The following is an 18,696-nucleotide window of genomic DNA, read 5'->3' on the forward strand; positions in this document are numbered from 1 at the left end:
TCCTATATTATTAAGAATTAATTTAATTTATCTGACTAACACATTTTAATGTTTTATTTATGAATATAGAAAAATATTGAAAACATGAACAACTTATAACAATAGTGACAGAAATAACTAACTAATATGAGAAGATTACACTATATAACACATTTTTTGTTCCTGAGTTATAAATTTCCTATTGGTGCTATTATGAAAACATGGGAAAAGTTTATTAAACTACAAAAACTTTGTTTTCGTGGGACATCCTACAGCACATTTTGCAGTAATTTTTCAATGAATATCTCATAGAGTCTCAACCAATTCTACATAGTTTGTGGCAGTGACAAAAATGAAGTTTCTGGAGTATAACAACTACTTTCAAAGTAAGTCACATACAATTAGACAGGAAATAATACTTTCAAAACAGGAACAGAACCATTTTCAAATGTTGTTACATAGTGCTATTTGAATATTCATTTGACTGTTGTTAATCCATTGTCTTTCTATTGTGACTGACTATATGGTAACAAGAGGTGCCTCTACACTGTTAAATTAATTTAGTCTGACTGTCCACTTTGACAGAGAAGGTGAAAAACCTTGGAAAACTACAAATCATGTAATTTCCTAGCATTGGATCATGACAGTTAAAGTGGTGTCAACCTGCACTCATTCTACAGTGTAGATGTACCCAAAGGCATACATGGCTACCAGATAGAATAAAAATATTCTAGTTCTTCTAGTCCATGTAAGCATCTGTTATTGTGTACACATTTTTCTAGAGCAGTATTTGTCCAGATTCTATTTACTTTGTCATTGTGTCCTGCTTCTACATCTCACTAATGGTACATTTGTAACTGATTGAAACCTCCTGGTCCCATAGATCCCTTCCATTTCACATTGGATATGTGTGTTGCGGAGATATTGCTGGTGGTTGTCTGCTCTTCCTAGATACTAAACAAAGCAGGAAATATAGCCTTTCTCAAGAATACAGTGAGCTATAGGAAGATTAGACGAAGTGTGGCCCTCCAGATATTGTTGAACTGCATTCCAATGAATCTTGCTAGCACAGCCCATTGTGAGAAATCCTAAAAATGGCAATCCAGCAACATCTAGAGGGCCATACATTTCCCACTCCACCGCAGGTTCTTAGTCATTAATCTCAAATAATTTGTTATCCATTTTATAATACAAATTTAAGGTACAGTAGACTCATAGTTACAATTTCGGATGTGTTCTGTTCGCCGCAAAACAAAACAGGACACAACACTCAAAAAACCCAGCATATATATAAAAAAGAAAAGATAGGCAGTGGATTCAATCTCTGGGCAATATTTCAAAAGTTTGTACTATTGCAGATTTTAATATTTTAATTGGCCAATTAATTGGTTAGTGCAGCAAAGTTAATCAACCCCCTGCTTACAGTGAAAGACACCAATGGATTTTTAATAAGGTGGCTTTGAAATAAATGGCTTCTGGGTTGAAACCTTAATTACTTGGTTTGACCGGCTTTGCACCAATATTTAATGCCCTTTTATGAATACTTTTTAGTTTCCAAAAAAGGATTCACATCATAGATTTGCGTCTCCCTTTTTGTCAGCTTGGTATCAAAGGCTTCCCGACCCAAAAGTTCTATTGTTGATTTTATTTTACTTTGCTACTCAGGAAAAAAGAAACCTGTTACTGCGACGTAGGCACAGAATATAAGAATAAAAACACACCATCTAATCACCTGCGCAAAGTACTACAAAAAATAAAATAAATTCCAGCCCATCTATATTTTATTGCGCCGTGTCATTCTGGATCTATCTGAAGTGGCTGGAAGCCTCTGCTGGTGCATTATTGATTGACTTGGCAGCTTGGAGGGTGCAAATGGATTTGTATATGATGCCAAGAAACTACTTAAAAAACACAGGATACAATTCCCATGAAAGGCTGCATCCCCAGGCAGCTCACCAAGGTGCTTACTTTTGTGTGAACAAAGCATTTCCCCTAAAACTATCCATTGAAATTTCATTGAAGTGGTCATGCAAGCATGAGTTGCAGTCCAGACATAAAGGTCTTACAGACACTTAACAGAACTCTTGAACTAAAATGCAAACAGAGCAGAAAAAAAGCGATTTGCTGATTTTCCAATGCATTACAATGTTATAATGTGGCTTCGTGTCACCCCATCTCTCAATCCGTACTGATTGAAATGTGAAATGATCAGAAGCATTCTAAGCTCCCATGTAAAAGTATCTGAGTGTCTTGAAAAAAAAGTGGAAGGTTGATGGGATAAGACCTCATGCAGGCCACAAAGATCAGATGGGGAAGGTTTGCTCATAACCAGCAAAAGGAAACAAGGCAGGGATGCTGACATACTTGGCATATGACATTTTCTCAATGTATTGTGGTTCATGAAACACATTAAGAACATGGTGATTCTGCTACTTTATTTGTGATAAAATTAATTCTGCTGTTGTGGCATTTTTTTAAAAAAACCAAATAGTACTTTAATTATAGAAAATATGGAAAAATGGAAATTCTTGCTCTTTTCAGAAGAATCCTTACATTTTTGTTCAAGGCTTTTTTGCGGGATGGGGATCAGAACTCTATGTAAGGAAGAAGGATCAATTTCCCACATAAGAGAAATCACAAATTGTCAGTGAAGTGGGTCCAACAGAAAGGATGACAGACTGCCAGATTCGATACACATACACACAGAGACCAGAACTGAAGGGTTTTCAGTGCCCTCTCACACATGTCTTATCAGTCGTAGCATAAACCTGCTTTTTGATTTAGTATACAATGATCCCAAAGCAGTACGATCACTTGCATCTGTATATTCCTGGCTCTAAAAATGTATATGAAGAACTCGAATATTCTCTCAAAGTTATAACTACCGTATTTCATCGAATCTAGGACACCATCGATTCCAACACACACACCCTTTTTGGAGCTCTGATTTTGGAAAAACAAGGGGATCTGCCCCATCTTTAAACCCCCTTTTTCAAGGAAGCCAACACACTTTAAAACTACTTCTTTCAAGAGGATCTTGCACTCTTTAAATACCTTCTTTTAAGGAGACCAGCACACTTTTCAACCTTGTCTTTCAAAATCAAGGTATCCACCACATTGAAGCAGTAATGCCATCAGCAAGGTGCAATAACTTTTTTTTTTTTAAAAAAAAAGGGATTCTAGGACACCATTGATTCCAAGACACATCAATATTTGGAGCTTTAATTTTGGGTAAATAACTGCAATCTAATTTTGGTGCAATATGGTAGTTTATTTGGTTTATTTTTAATTTTGTTTATGTACATGTGTGGTTTTATTCTATAACTTGCTCAAGAAGATTTGCCTGGAGAGTGCCCTAAAATAATTTCAGCTGACAGATGGTAATTTTGTCAGCACCGTTTGTGTTTAAGTGCAGGCCAAGGTCTTTAGGCACTGCACCCAGCGTACCGATCACCACTGGGACCACCTTTACTGGCTTGTGCCAGAGTCTTTGCAGTTTGATCTTTAAATCCTATTATTATTATTATTATTATTATTATTATTATTATTTATACCCCACTTTATCTCTCCAGAAGGAGTCTCTACAAGACGCTGCCCATAGAATTGTGCAGGAGAATCTAGAGTTTCTTAGAGAGAAGGTGTTAATCAAATCCACAGATAATCAATTTTTAAAAAGTTAAAGCTAAAAATGTTGAGCACTTGGTAAGGCATTTATACTGGTTAACTACTGCCTACACTGGGAAGTATGACTGGCCAATTTCTACTGAATCTTCTTGGATGTGTTTCCAAGCCACAGGTTAGCACATCATTTAATCACATCGGTGATTCTTAAGTTTCTATACACCCTCTCTCTTCACCTCTGGCTTCAAGAAAACTAGAACCAGACAGTGTGAGCCTGCCTTATTAACAAGCCAGAATTTGAATTAACCAGAATTCCCTTGGTTCAGATTTAATGAGTGACTCTGGTGAATTTAGAATAGGAAACGGGATTGGTTGTGCTGTAGGAGAAGGCTGAGTGTGTGAGCCTGCGGCTTGCTGCTATTCATGAGTGTAACAGCAAACTGTGATGTAGCAACTGAAAAGGACCTGGCCAGCCTCTTCTCTGTTTATTTTTCCAGAGGTTTCTTCCTTTATTCTCATCTTTTTTGATGGCAATTGAATTGCCTTGCTTTGGGCAGACAGGCTGTGTGAATTCACTGTGTGCAGCTTTGGTCTCTTACCATGCCAGGGAAGGATAGGAGGTTGAGTTTCTTTTCCTGGGAACTTTGGCTTTTGTCTTGTTTCCAAGACCAGAGAGATTATTATTTGTGTCTTGGAGAGGGCACAAGCCATGAGAAAATCAAGGATCAGTGTGATTAATAAGGCCCCTTGGTACTATTAGGCACACAATCCCCACTGCAATTAGCCTCTCAAAGTTGCTTGCTCTTGGACTGTTGTCATTAACATGCCTTTTGTCTTTGAAGCTGTCACAAACCAGGAAGCCCTAATGCTGCAAGACATCTCTTCCCTCCATTCCTGTCATGCTGTGTGCTTCCTGCCAACTTCACTCAATCTTCTTTCTTTCCTTATTAATGGTGCACTAGTGATGTTTCTTTGTGTTTCTTCCTCCTCAGCCCTGGAAAGGTTTCACTGATGGTTCTTCCTGCTTTGATCATGTTATGCTGAGCTTTAGGTTGCTAAGAAGATGTTCCCTGTCTTTAGATTATTCAGGTATCCTGCTGCAGATTGACATGGTTGATTGCTCTAAACTCTGTAGAGAAGTAACTGATAAAGTACAATTGGGGCTGCTCTTTTGGAATTAGATTCCAGCCAGCGCTGAATTTGTGGAGAGGGGCCAAATGCTATGATGCTTCCCTGGAAAGAACTTCACACTGCTGCCTGTTTTCAGCTTGCTCCAATCTGATGTGATGGAGATATTGCTCTCCAAAAGAGAGTGCTGTCAGAAATATAATCTGATCTCAGGAGGAGTTAAGCTAGTTTCAGCCTACTGAGTTTAGCTGCTTATCCATCTGGTCGTTTATTATTTCTATCACTCCCCCCCCCCCCCCATTCTGTGTTTTTCCAGTTTTTATCTCTTTTATCCTTTTAACAATCCTGTAAATTAGGTTATGCTTCACATGTTGTGTTTTGCATTAGGAGAATATATGATTCTCATGTGAAAATCATTATATTGAGTCTGCATACATACAGTCCAATTCATATGTAATTAATTAGAATTACCCTGTAATGGTGCAATGGGTTAAAACCTTGTGCCAGCAGGATGACTGACTGACAGATCAGTGGTTCGAATCTCTCTGTCAGCTCCAGCTCCCCATGCGGGGACATGAGTGAAGCCTCCCACAAGGATGGTAAAAAATCAAACATCCGAGTGTCCCCTGGGCAATGTTCTTGTAGATAGGCAATTCTCTCACATCAGAAGTGACTTGCAGTTTCTCAAGTCATTCCTGACGCACACAAAAAACCCTGTATGTGTAATTTGTTGTCTATCGTGTATGCAGTTCTTTCAAGGGTTCCATGCATTTAAAAATATTGAAATGTTTTCCTTATGGAAAAAGGAGCCTGAGAGATTGTTTATCAAGATTCAGACCATTAAGTTGAATGACCATTTGTTTCTGGGATTTCCAAGTCCAACCAGAGTATTCTCTCCTGATGTTTTGCCTGCATCTGTGGGTGGCATCTTCAGAGGTTCTGCTGACAATGAAGCAAGTGGAGTGTCTATATATCTATGGAATGTCCAAAGTGTGAGAAAGAACCTTTGTCTGTTAAATCAAGTGTGAATGTTGCACCTAGTGAGCTTGAGTAGCATTGAGAAGTCATGAATCTGCAAAGCCAATTTGTGAGGGTATCTGCACAGAGCTAGCCTGGACTTTGTTGCCTGGAGGCATCCTCTGTTTGGGAGGTGTTAATTGGCACTTGATTGAATTCTTTTTGAGTTTGAGATTGCTGTTTCCGAGTGGTGTTTTTTTATTTATGGTCTACTGTCAGGCTTCCAAATGGGTCATTCAAAGCTGAACAGGAGGATAATGTTATTCCAAGTGGGATAGAGGAAGAGGCATCTGACTTAAGCCCTCTTGCTGGCAATTTTAAAGTATTTCAGAATGTCTGCTTTTCTATCCATGAGGAGAAAGTTTTTTTGCAAGCAGAATGTTCTGGGTTCTGTCTTTTTAACCCCAAGCGCCAGAAATTTCTCCTAGTAAGTAGAAAACAAACTTTGAGGAGAAATGTTTCTGAGTGGCAAAAGATTAAATAGCCACAGCTGTAAATCTTTCAACATTGCTGCCTTTTGCAGCTACTGTTTATTAAATCTGTCAGGACAGGAGGCTGTTAGGTTTGTCTACTGTGTGACATCTACCAGGATTCTCAGATATAAAAATAAACACAATTATATTCTCCTAGGTGTATTAATGTTCTGTAGTGAAACTCCTTTTGCTCTTCTACTGAGGGTTTGAAATTTATCTATCTTTTAATTATTATTTTATTTATGCCAAGATTTTCCCCAGTATGAAACCCAAAGTCTTACTTAATTATTATGGTTGGTTGTTTTTAATTTGAAATAAGTTTTTATTTGGTCCCTATGAATCTAAGTGTTTGGGGAGAAGAGGAACAGATTGATAGAAAATGGAAATGGAATTAACCCTAATCCATGGTTTTCTTGATGCTTACATTCTTTCTGTGTATAGATAGTAACTACTAAACATTAGGAAGAATTTCTAGATGCTATCAGTGGTTTGACAGTGGAACAAACTGCCTCAAGGGTTGGTGAGTCTTATTGGAGTTTTTTTTTTAAGTGAAAAGGACAGTTATCAGTCAAGGAAAGTTTAGCTCTGGCTTGCTTTCATTGGAGGGATTGACCAGGATGGCCCTTAGATTATCTTTCAGCTTTACAGTTTTGTGATTCTGCTACCTCTTTGGTTTGGGAATTTGGGGATGGGCCATTGCTGAGTGACAAGAGTGTATGTTTTTCATGCAGAAAATTTATAGTCCAGTCTATAGTGCATTCAGTCCAGAAAAGATCTCAGGGTTCATATATACTTCTGTGTGAAACCATGTGTGTCTGGCTTGCTGTGAGTTTGGATGTTTCTGGAACATGGCCATACAGCCTGGAAAACCCACAGCAACCCAGTGATTCCAGCCATGAAATCCTTCGATAACACATGTATGTTTGCTGGTAGTCAGTATAAAAATGGGCATAAGACATGATATAAGACATATGCTTACATACAGTATGCTCATACTAGCATGAGAATGTTTTAGTAAAGTGAATTCCCTTCTTTGATTTTCATTTGTTGTTTCGTCTGACATTATAAACCATTTTTTCTTTGCTCCAGTTTATTTCACTTTCATTTCCCAAAGGAATAGTAATAGTCTTGGTAGGATGTTCCCCCCTTTTATTTGGTGGAAGTTTCACAAGCAGAACCTGGATTTGCTCAAAATGTCATTGGCTGGATAGATAGATAGATAGATAGATAGATAGGTAGATAGATCTACCTATAGGTAGCTAGCTAGATACCTATCTATCTACCTATACCAATAGAACAAGCAAATGTAAAACTGAATTAATAAGTGCACCCACGGGTGGTCAATGCATTCACTGCCTATTGGAGTGGTGAATCCACTTCTGATTTCAATGTTGCTCCTCCAACGACTTTCATGCCCACTGACGAACAGTGTTTGGCCTTCTGCATAGTTCTTTGTGTCTTCATGCTTTCAGTAATAAGCTGTGACTGGAATCTTCTAGCTGGATTAATCCTAGACATGATAAAGATTAACTGCATCCAATGTTTCTGTAAGAGCTTTGCTGAAGAGAGTCTTAATTTACTTCCACTGTAGCAATTTTCAAAAAAAATAACTGTTGTTAATTTGTTGTGGTATAAATAGGAGGTGCAAAATGGAAAAAGGGAGCCTTATGCTATTTTCAAGAGTGAAAGGTTTATTTTAGCATGAATTTTCCAATTGCTTGTGTACATTGATGAGTATAACTGTCAATCCTAAAGATGCTTTTTTTTGTCCCCACCTTTTTAAAAATTTCCTTTTGTTGCAAAAAGGAGAGATGATCCTATTAATTGGGTACATTCAAATTCTCCTAATGAACCTGGAAGCATAATACCTAGTTTGTTACCAAAGATAATTTTTTCTCTGATATGCTTTTTGTTATCTTCTAGCATCAATAGTGCTTCAGAAATGGTGGTGCCAAATGCAACCATGTCTAGAAGGAGAAGAGTGTAAGGTGCTACCAGATTTGTCTGGATGGAGCTGCAGTACTGGAAACAAAGTAAAGACAACCAAGGTATTTCTGTATTTATTCTGTTTGGAGTAGTTTGATATGTGTGTATGAGACAGCAAGAATAAGTGGGGCCCATTTGGAACTGTAGCTCTCTTATCAACATCCTCTTGGTGGCAAATTTTTTTAAAAATCCAAAGATGGGTAATTGGTCATTCTTCATGGGTTTTGAATACAGTCTATCCTGTTAGAACAATAGAACTATAGACAGACTTCATCCCAATATGCCAATGAAATCTGATAGTGATACATGTTGTAGATTTGTAAGGCTTCTGTTAGCCATTGCCTATTGGAGCAAGTTTCCTGTACTCTGCATCATGATCCAGCCAAGGACTTTCCAGCCTGTCACAGCTCCTCCAGTTGGAGCAATCATCTGTGACAGAGAGCTACATGATTATTATTTTCATGGATTGCTGAATACCCCGAAGAACAAGGTATAATTAAAATTTTATCAAACTCATTAGTAATTACATGTATGTCATGGTTAATCAGTTGCATAATTTTGTAATCATTGTTCATACAGTGGAGCATAATTATTCTTCAAGCTTTGCTTGCTTTGCAACTTCAATCTCCATTCCACACAAAACACCCTATAAAAATTGTTTTGCAAAATAGCAATGTCTTGTTTTTTTCCTTATCTTTTCCTCTGTAAATAATATGTTCACACTAAATTGCTTTAAAAAGAGAACATCAGCCTGCATTAGCTCAAACATGAAAACATCGCTGAGTAATCCTACCAGTTTCATGAGCTTCATTTTATTCACTACCCACTTCTTTTTGCTAATTTCCCACTTTTTATTTTCACTGTTGTCTTTTTTGTAGTTCGCAGTTACCTAAAGTTGCTGAATGCTGAGCTCTTGGCAATACCTGTTTTTGCTCATGGCCATATTTGTGTCCAGCAAGAAACAACATGTCTGTTCATGGCACATCTAAGGTGCACTAATGCCTTGATCATATTAGATTGTATGTACTTCTGTGATGTATTGTAAAGAGCAACCATTGGAACATTTCCCATTCTTCATTAGTTGGGACAACTTGAGGTAGCTTATTTGTGGTAGCCAAATGCCAGCAGTCTTTGATGCTTCTGCTGCCACAGAAATGGACAATTTGAAAGGATGATTGACCAATGCAGCTATAGGAAAGCAAATGAAAGTCAAGTAATGAGCAAGCTGAAAGGACAAGTGTCTGACCCACCTACAAGGTTATTTGTCTCTCACCTGTTATCTTTGAACTTGTGTCAAATCTGTAGTCAAACAAAGCCTTTTGGATATAGAGCTTCAAGAGCCTGAAAGAGCAGTACATAAATCTTGTTTTTCCATTCTTTGTGTCTATCATGTCTTCTTATAAAGAAGAAATGGGCTAGCTGGGTTGGTTAACTGCCCCCACATACAGGAAGGGTTTCTTCTTGATAAGGTTTAATGTTCTTCTTTCCAACACTTACTTGAAAGATACAATAAAACCCCACTGGACAACTGATGCTGCCCTGTTACAATATTGACATTGAATCTTTCTACAGTTGGCTCTCCACCTTCAAAGGGGTTAGAGTCACAGAACACCAATCAAAGTGGGAAAAAAACATGAATATTTATTGGCACACAAAAACCCAAAGTAACTGTGATTGTAGGATGGCTGAGTCTGGCCACAATGCATCCACTCACTCAGGTGAGAGTGTGTGGATATATGATGGGATGAGGGAAGAGAATGGGCAGGTGGTGTAAGGGCTCTGGCATAGACAGAGGAAATCCCACTGCTGTAAGAGCAGATGCAACAGATCTTTCCCACTTCTATCTCTTCCTCCCATCCCCTCCCCGCCCCACTTTCTCTGTCTACCCTGAAGACATGCTGATCTGCTTGCTGTCCTCAAACTCTCCCATCACTGCCCCCTGCACCCATGCAAGTGAGTGTAATGCATGGAACACATACCGGCCCTCCTCACACTCTTTGAAGCTATCAATTTGTGCATGCTAATAAATTAACAATAGAAGCACAAATGAATGCATGTGTGCTGTCCTTCCTTATATGCCTGCATCCCCTATATGAGTGAGGGAGCAAGTGCATTCACAGGGAAGCTCATGCACACACATTCCTTCCCAGTGTTCCCCTTGTCCTCATGTAGAGTATGCTTTTCTGTCAAATATAGCTTTTAATTTGCTGATCTTATGGTGTCGTGACTGCAAATGAAGACAGTTGAAAAATGCACACCTGCAGTAGGGTTGGATATAAATCTAGAGCAGGACATGTTGTTGCTTGAAGTAAAAGAAGACAAAGAATATAATAGCATCCCCTCTGCATTGCATGTAAAAAAAATGATGGGATTAGGAGTTGAATTGTAGTTACATGGTAGTCTTTTAAAATCTTTTGTGAATGTGTTAAATAGTCATATTTATAATTATATTTCTTTCTTGCCTTTCCTTGTGGCTCGAGGTGGGTTACAACATAATTAAAACACATAAACATTATTAAAAATCCACAAATATACATATGGTAGTAGTAGTAGTTTATTTATTGTTTAGACCATAGATCTTTCACGTATAGGACAAAACAAATAAATACATAAAAACCAGATTATTAAATAAATACAATATGAAATATACCATTAAAATATTATTTAAATCATTAAAATGCTACATAAATCAATGGTGAAGTGCACTCTTTAAATACTACATAAAAAACGATATGAACTAGCTCTTGCATAGTTAAAAACTAAGTACAATGCGGTATTATTAAAACTTAATCAAGAAATACTTTGGATATAAACAACCACACTTTGATTAGGTGAACACAACCTCAGAACAATTGACTGTGATATCAGAAATTAATCTTTCCCAGATTTTTTAATATTTCTATAAAAGATACAAATTAAAACATATTTCTCTAAAATATATATTAAAATACACAGAACAGAGATGAAACACAAGATATGAGTTTAAAGTTCATGCTTAAAACTAGAATGGGAAGAAGGAATCATGTCAGTCCCATCCCCATCTCAAGTTCTTTCACTCTTTGTATGGAAAGTCATGAGGGAACAAGGAGGCTGCCTTTACGCTATCTACATGATTAGGGATTAGGTGGAAGCAGGTTATCAATGTATGGAAAATATTCACGTGTACGTAAAGCTTTTCCATGTAGGCTCAGAACTGGAGATGGAAAGGGCAACATCAGCATGCTTATTTGTTGGTTGATTTCAGTACATTTCCAGAATGGGTGAATGAGGTGGTTGGTAACATATATGGTGGAGGTGGCAACATGGGAGGATGGCCAGCAGCACAAAAGAAACAGCTGAAAGGTTGAGGTTGGGGGTGGGGGTTGAGGTTGGTCTACTGCCTGAGAAATTTGGGGGAAAAACCCAAATTGCCTTACTTTCCTGAAAAGAAATGTGCAGATGCCAAAGAACATTACTTTCCTCTGAAAACTGGATGGGACTTCTTTCTTTTCCAGCTCACCTTATCTCTGCATGCCCCCTGATAGCTTCACAGAGCAATATTAGTTTTATGAGTTGCTTTTCACATCCTGATCACCAGAATCTCTACATTAAAGTAAATTGTTTCTGTTTGTTCTGCCCTCTTTGAAGCCTGGGGTATAACTGCTCAGGTACTATGGTTGGGTAGTTAAATAATAAGCATATATTTCCTTCTCAGCTGTGGGGTATCTGTTGCTTACAAATTGAGCTCCTTTTCTTTCTTTTCTCCAATGCTCTCAGTTTGATCTCTCTGCCATTTTGGAATGGATTTACTAAATTGTTCCCGCTGAATGTGTCTCTTGTTTGGCATGCACACAAGATCAGGGATAGAATTTAAATAGAAATATTTCAAATGCATCCACGATTCTGATGGCTGCCTTGACAGAAATCACTAACCCTACTGTGAAATCCATAAGAAAGGACATTGTAATGGGTAAATAAGATACGGATTGTCTGAAGACTATAAAATCATCCACAGCCATCAGAATAACTGAGCATTTCAAAGGCTGAGGCACAATCTTCAGACTCCTACTTAAGAACAATTTGTTTAGGCTATTTGCTGTGTACATAGGGCATGTGGAATCAAAGAAGGGAAGGCATGGAGCTTCACATAAATTATCTGCCCAGAGAACAGACCTTTTCTTTGGCTCCCCTCCCAGGGATTTTCTAAAAGATTTATCTTGTAAAATGCATATGCACATCCCTTAAATTCTTTTGAAAGGCTTGCCCTCACTTGGTTTTCTTTTCAGACAGAACAAAGCAAATGTAGCTATGCTCGATGAATTTTAAATAAAAAGAAATACCTTGCCCTCTGGCAGCTAAAAAGGTCACTTAAGGCAATCTTGGATTTTGAAGCCCAGAAGTGCTTGCAGGTATTAAAATTTTAAGAAAAGTTAATATTTAAACATTCTGGATCAGATTCCACCTGCTCCCATATAAATGTCAAGCCTATTTTTCCTCAGTTCATTATTCCCCTTTTGCTGTTGCTCTTGAATTTGGGCGTATGATAGGCACTTTTTATTTAAGTGGTGTTTTCCATTGCCTTCCCTTGTGAATATGTAGGAGAATGCATTTTTGGACATGAAATGACAGCTGTCTACAGAATTGTGCTATTTTGAACATTGCTAACTCATAATAAGGTCATGTTCATGTGGAGAATGGTAGACTCTGTCTTCAGGAAGGTGATTTTCTTTTTCTACCTTCCGACTTTTTGGTTCTGTGAAATGCTACTGTATTGTTGGATTTGTCACTTCCAGCCATCCTTGATAAGAGTTTGGTTTGTTATTGATCATAAACTGAGTGTTCTTAGGTGAGAATCTATTTCATCGAATACATTCAGTGGGTGGCAAAGGTGATTGTTGTTAGAAATGACACTGGATTTAGTCATTTAAAGTGGACTGGATGAGGGCAAATGAATTGAAGCTTCATCTGGACAAGACTAAGTCAGTTGAAAAGCAGACCAGGGAATAGGGATTCAGCCTATGTTAGATGTTTCTGAATACCAGGTTTGTAGCTTGGGTATGCTCCCAGATTCAGCTTTGAAGCTGGAGACCCAGATTTCTGTGGTGTCCACATATAACCTATATTATATACTGTTTGCTAGTTTTATATATTATAGAGATATTTGATTTGGACCTGGTGGTAAATGACTTAGTTACATGCTGTTTGGACTACTGTAATGCTTTGCTTGGGACTGGCTCTCAAGAGTATTTGGAAACTTCTTCTAGTCCAAAGAGTTGCAGCCAGATAGTTAAGCAATTCATTTTACATAGACGAAAGCTTTTAAAACATTTTCCACTTGTAACCCTTTCCTCCTAATAATTTTTTATATGACTCTAGGTAGTAGGTATATAAAATAGGTATAAAATCAAACATTTACTGATAATAAATCACCAGCCACCTACTTGATCCTCTGTTTTTTTCACACAAACAGTACACAGATGAACAAGAATAGTATGTTTATTAAGAAAAGAGTATCTAATATAAAAAACTGTTTCAAAATACGTCCTTGAGCTAGATTTCCAGAAGCTTAACAAAAAGCAATAACCAACTCTGAATAGGGATTCCAACAATCATTTGAGGTAAAAGCAAGAAACTGTAATCCAAGGTTTGTTATACTTAAATTACAGTTATTTCCCAAAGCTTGAAAGCATGAACATGACTATAATCCCAAATGCTTGAAACTTGAAACAAAATTTGTAATCCAAACAGGAAGCATGGAACTTACACAGGAAAACAAGATACAGACCCAAGAACAGAACTCCTAACTTGGAGCTCCCAAGATAGGCAACTTGACACATGAAAATCCAACATTGATCTCCCCACTGAATATTGATTCCAATTCCTTAAGAATACTCCCTCTTGTCTCTGTCATTCTTTCTCACACCTGGGTTCTGTTTGTTTATCTTCCAGTCTCTGGGAACACAAGATTTGTTTCCTTTTCACACTATCCCTTCTGATCTGTAAATGGTGGGTTATCTGTAACCCTCCTGTCTCCTCCACATTCCTTTCACAGTCGATCCCTGGTTGATTCTCAAGAGAATCATTGCCTGTTTCCCTGACAACAGATCTACCCAAAACATTCCCACCATCTCAGAAAACATTTTCGCTTCCTCCCCACAGAAACACCCAGGCTCAACCAGAAAATTCTCATCCCTAAAGGCTTCACAGGCCTCAACAACTTAAGCATGCTACATAAGATGCTTTTCGTTTTTGTGGAATACAGCTGAAGAAATTTCTGCACACTCCACAGTAAACACTGTATGTTCATGCTAACTGATTTGTATAAATGGCTGATGTTCTGAAACCTTTAACTTTTGCCATTTTTTTCTTGAACCCAATACTGAGCTAAGAGGACCCATTTAGGGTCAGGGGCCACAGTTTAAGAAACAGTGACATAGTTCATACTATCTATGTCCCTGTTAAAATAGCTACAATGACTACCAGTTTTGTTCAAGGCAAAATTCAGATCAAGGCTATCTGTATCCACTAGGCATGGTTAGGTTCGGTGGGAACTCTCATAATTCGTATTAAATTTGGATCAAATTCCTTTTTGAAGCGATTTCTGAACCTGGAAGTATCCTTGCCCTTTCGAAGCCCTTGTCGCCATCTTTGTTCTGACTCAGGAAGTGAATTGGAAATGACTCAGCATTTGGAGGCAAGCGGCAGCTTGCGTGCTGGGATGCTTGCCTCCAGCCAATGAGGGGAAACCATGTGGGGAGGGGGGGGGGGTTGGCACGGAAGCCATTGCACTTTAAAAAGGGCTGCGCCCCACTGGAAGTCCAGTGTGATGAGGTCCAAAAAACATGTACAGTAGAGTGTCATTTATTCAACACAAACGGGCCGGCAGAATGTCGGATAAACAAAAATGTCAGATAATATGGAGTCTCCTACTGTTTCCCATCTGACACGGCACTTGACACTTAGAATACTAACAACAGGGACTCAAAGGGTTAAGGCAAGGCAGTGCCTCTGGGCTAGAGCGGCCCAGTAGGAAGGGCTTCCTCCTCCTCCTCATCTTGCCTTTTTCACTGATTGGGAATGTAGAGAGTTGGGGAGTGCTCCTTTAATTGAAGGGGAAATGCTGGAGGAAAAGCGAGGGCATCGGATAAGAGCATCGGATAAGACGGAATGTCAGATAAGCGAAGGTCAGATAAGCGATACTCTACTATACAATATATCTCAGTGAACAATGCAGATGTGTTATTGGTACAAAATTTGGTACTCGAGGCAGAAATAACATGGAAAGATTAGGGACAGCAGTTCAACATGTTTCAGCAGACTTTTTATCTAGAACTAACACAATGCACATATAAAATGGAAAACCAGGTATGCCTTGTGTTAGTAAATAAGTTTTTAGAGACCACCTGAAACCTCTCAAAATGCATCATTATTTTTCTTTCATTGCCATCCATTGTAGATATGATTTTCATTTTTGTGCCCAGACTTGTAGATCTATGCTTCTTTAACATGTGCAGGGAAGCAGTGAGGCAGGCTTATTTGAGCTCTTCTTTTTTCTCTGTTTTGCTGGTCACATGTTCCCAGTAGTGTGAGATACTGTGAGGTACATTGTCTGTTCTAGCCCATAGCTATAGTAAGATTGGCTAAGGTTCCTTACTAGCTCAAGCTTTTATTGCATTGTTTATTACAATTGTATTTCTGCAACCCAGTGTTGAAAGTCTGTGTTTTTCTAGCCCTACTTCACCGTCCTCCCACTGGTAATACTTTTAAAATACTCCAAATTAGACAGAGGACAACAATGAAAATTGGAGACTTTATTAAGAAGCTTCTTTATCAGATATATTTTTGACTGAAGTATACCTTTACTTGTAATGTAAACAATTTATGAAAAGTCTATGTGTATCCTCACATTCAAACACACGTGAACCTGTATTATACTGTTTGCTACTTATATGTATAGATTAATGGATAGGGAGAGAGTAAGGAAAAGGAGATGTATCTGTGGAGAGAGAAATAACTAAAACATCCTTTGTATGTTGCTCATTTTTTCCCATTCCAATGATCTCTGAGCATAGTAGGGACTCCAGTATTAACACAACTCAGCCTGTTTTCCAGTACTTGTTTTTTTTAATCAAAATGTCTTTATTTATCCAAGCAGAAAGATAAGATCTATAAATATATTTACCTCCTAACACCACTACTATTGGAGTTCACAGGAGAACCCATTCATAGATCTTTGTGTATGTGCTTTAGCACACTTTAAGTTCTGGAGGATGTGTTTCATAAGGATAGCAGAAGACTGACAGATGCATTATCTTTTGTTCACAGGTCACCCGGTAGATTTGGGAAGATCTTCTCTTAGCTGGTATACACTGCGTTGACATGGCCAGCATTGCGATAATGGCACAACATGGCTTCTGTTCAGGTGCAAGATATTGCTTGTATGCTCTGCAGAGCTGGGAACAGGAGGACTTCTTTGGCACAGGATAAAATACAGTTGTGGTATAGGATGTCTATTTTTTATGGGCGCTTTACTGTTCTTCCTTATCTACATCTGCTAAGGGAGTGGAACCACCATCTGCTCCCTCCTGCTGCAACAGCACCAAGGATTACAGAAAAGGGTTGATACCTCATCTGTGGGTGAAAACTTGAAAAGAAAAAACTCCCTTGGATTTCAAGATAAAATGTTGCATCAGCTACTGATTAAGTGCAGCCTCTAAGGTATTTTGCCACCAATTGCTACTAAGTCTTCAATTATGGGTCTTGAATGCAGTTAAAAGAACTCCCTTCTCCACATTTTCCTTTCATACCATGGACATACCTGTGAAAAAAATGTACTATTTATTTCCCTCCTGCTCAGTTAAATGTTGGAGTTTCATAGAATCTCTTGACGGCAACAAAGAAAAAACAGCTTTCCTTCCTTTTACTTCTCTTGTGTATTAGGCTGGCTAAGACAATTGCTGAGAAGATCAAGGTGATGAGTGGGTGTTGTATGCATATTCGATTTGAAAAATAAAATTAGTGTTTTTACAACATTTTCCCAATTTGTTCCTTTTCTTGCAGACAGACTTTGATTTAGGATTCTGGAAACAAGGAACCAGATTCTGATCTTGGGTGATGTAAAACTAGAGGAACTTTAAGAAAGACCATGCAATTTGCTCCAGCATTTATACAACCACAAGCTTCAGATTCTTTACCTAGGATATGTGAGAATTTACAGTATAGGAAACAGTGTATTACATCATGCTTGAAATGCAGGAACAAATATAATATGTTCCTTTTGTTTTCCACAAAGAACAAAGAATGTTCCCTCCTGGTCTTTCTCTGCTTCCCCTTACCTCCCATCATTGTTTATTCTGATCAGGTTTATAAAGTTTTGTGTCTTCTGTTTTTTTTTCTTCAGAGTAATTCAGTTAAATTATTGTTAAAATTCTGTTCAAAATATTACAAAGACTGGGGCTTACCTTTTCTTTATTTTGGATCTGGTAGAGTCTGAATTTTTCTTGGGGGGGGGGGGGCTGAAACAGCCTAGTTAATATATAGTACTAAATCAAGACTTGTACCTAGGAAGGGTATAAATCATGGGTTCCTCTCAGGAACCAAATCATTGCTCTTAATAATAGGTTCCTCCAAACAAGAAAATATTAAAAGGACTATGATAAAAATGTCAGCTTGTGATTTCAATTCTGTTTACACTAATATTAACATGGTAGGAGCAGCATTTCCTTGACTCCAGTAAATTAGGACAGTGTTTGGCAGTAAAGAAAATCAAGAGACATTGAAAACTGGTATAGGTGGTGAAATTCTCAGTTGCTGATATGCAGGAAACCTGGTGCTTAACACAGAAATAAATGCCAGAGCCTGCTTAGTATTTCATTGCAAAAGGTAATGCCAGGCTTAGAAGAGATAGAGTTTTTTAACATTAGTGATTAATTTTTTTCCAAGGGGGCAGTTGACATCAACCCCAGTTTGAGTATTATCCATAAACCTGTTCCATATTATGTCTTATTATGGCCACCTTGATTCACGAAGATTTGTTGATTTAGTTTGGGGCTGGGGCTGAGAATGATTGAGCACCTTGCAAGTATAACCCAAAGTTGAACATTTCCTTCCAACTAAAATGAGGATTTTTTGAGTACCCATGGAAAATGGAGCAGGTAAACAACTGCACCTGAGAACTTTGCCCTGCCCTGTTTTGCAGTGGCCTGGCCTCCATGCTGTGACTGTATGACCTGCTGACTTTGTTACCTAAATGTTTTTGTAATAGACTATGTTATACCTGCTTCCAATGCGATGTAAATACCAGACTGTGAAATATTAAAGTTTGTTTTAATCTCTGCAAAATGATTTCATTCATTCAAATACGAGATGACTTTTAGATTGTGCAGAGGAAAAATTACTGAGATCTTAAGTTATCTTCAATTGGGGGATGCAGGGAGAAGAATGTTATAACATGCTCTTGTATTCAGCCTTCTGTTACCTTCTATTGGTGGTAAGAATGCTGTGGTCTTGCAAA

The 18,696-nt window shown here is 38.1% G+C and overlaps 1 protein-coding gene across 3 annotated transcripts in view; it reads left to right on the forward strand.

The window, feature by feature from the left end:
• TAFA3 (TAFA chemokine like family member 3) overlaps positions 1-18,524 on the forward strand; it is a 138,576-nt gene extending 120,052 nt beyond the window's left edge. For all 3 annotated transcript variants that reach the window (XM_060772675.2, XM_060772676.2, XM_060772677.2), the window contains 2 exons: positions 8,142-8,266; positions 16,509-18,524. In XM_060772675.2, coding sequence (XP_060628658.1) covers positions 8,142-8,266; positions 16,509-16,520 — 137 coding nt within the window. In that variant the 3' untranslated portion in view covers positions 16,521-18,524. The remainder of the gene's footprint in view (positions 1-8,141; positions 8,267-16,508) is intronic.
• Positions 18,525-18,696: the final 172 nt, after the last annotated feature.

This window comes from Anolis sagrei, chromosome 4 (assembly GCF_037176765.1).
Source record: "Anolis sagrei isolate rAnoSag1 chromosome 4, rAnoSag1.mat, whole genome shotgun sequence".
Taxonomy (NCBI): domain Eukaryota; kingdom Metazoa; phylum Chordata; class Lepidosauria; order Squamata; family Dactyloidae; genus Anolis; species Anolis sagrei.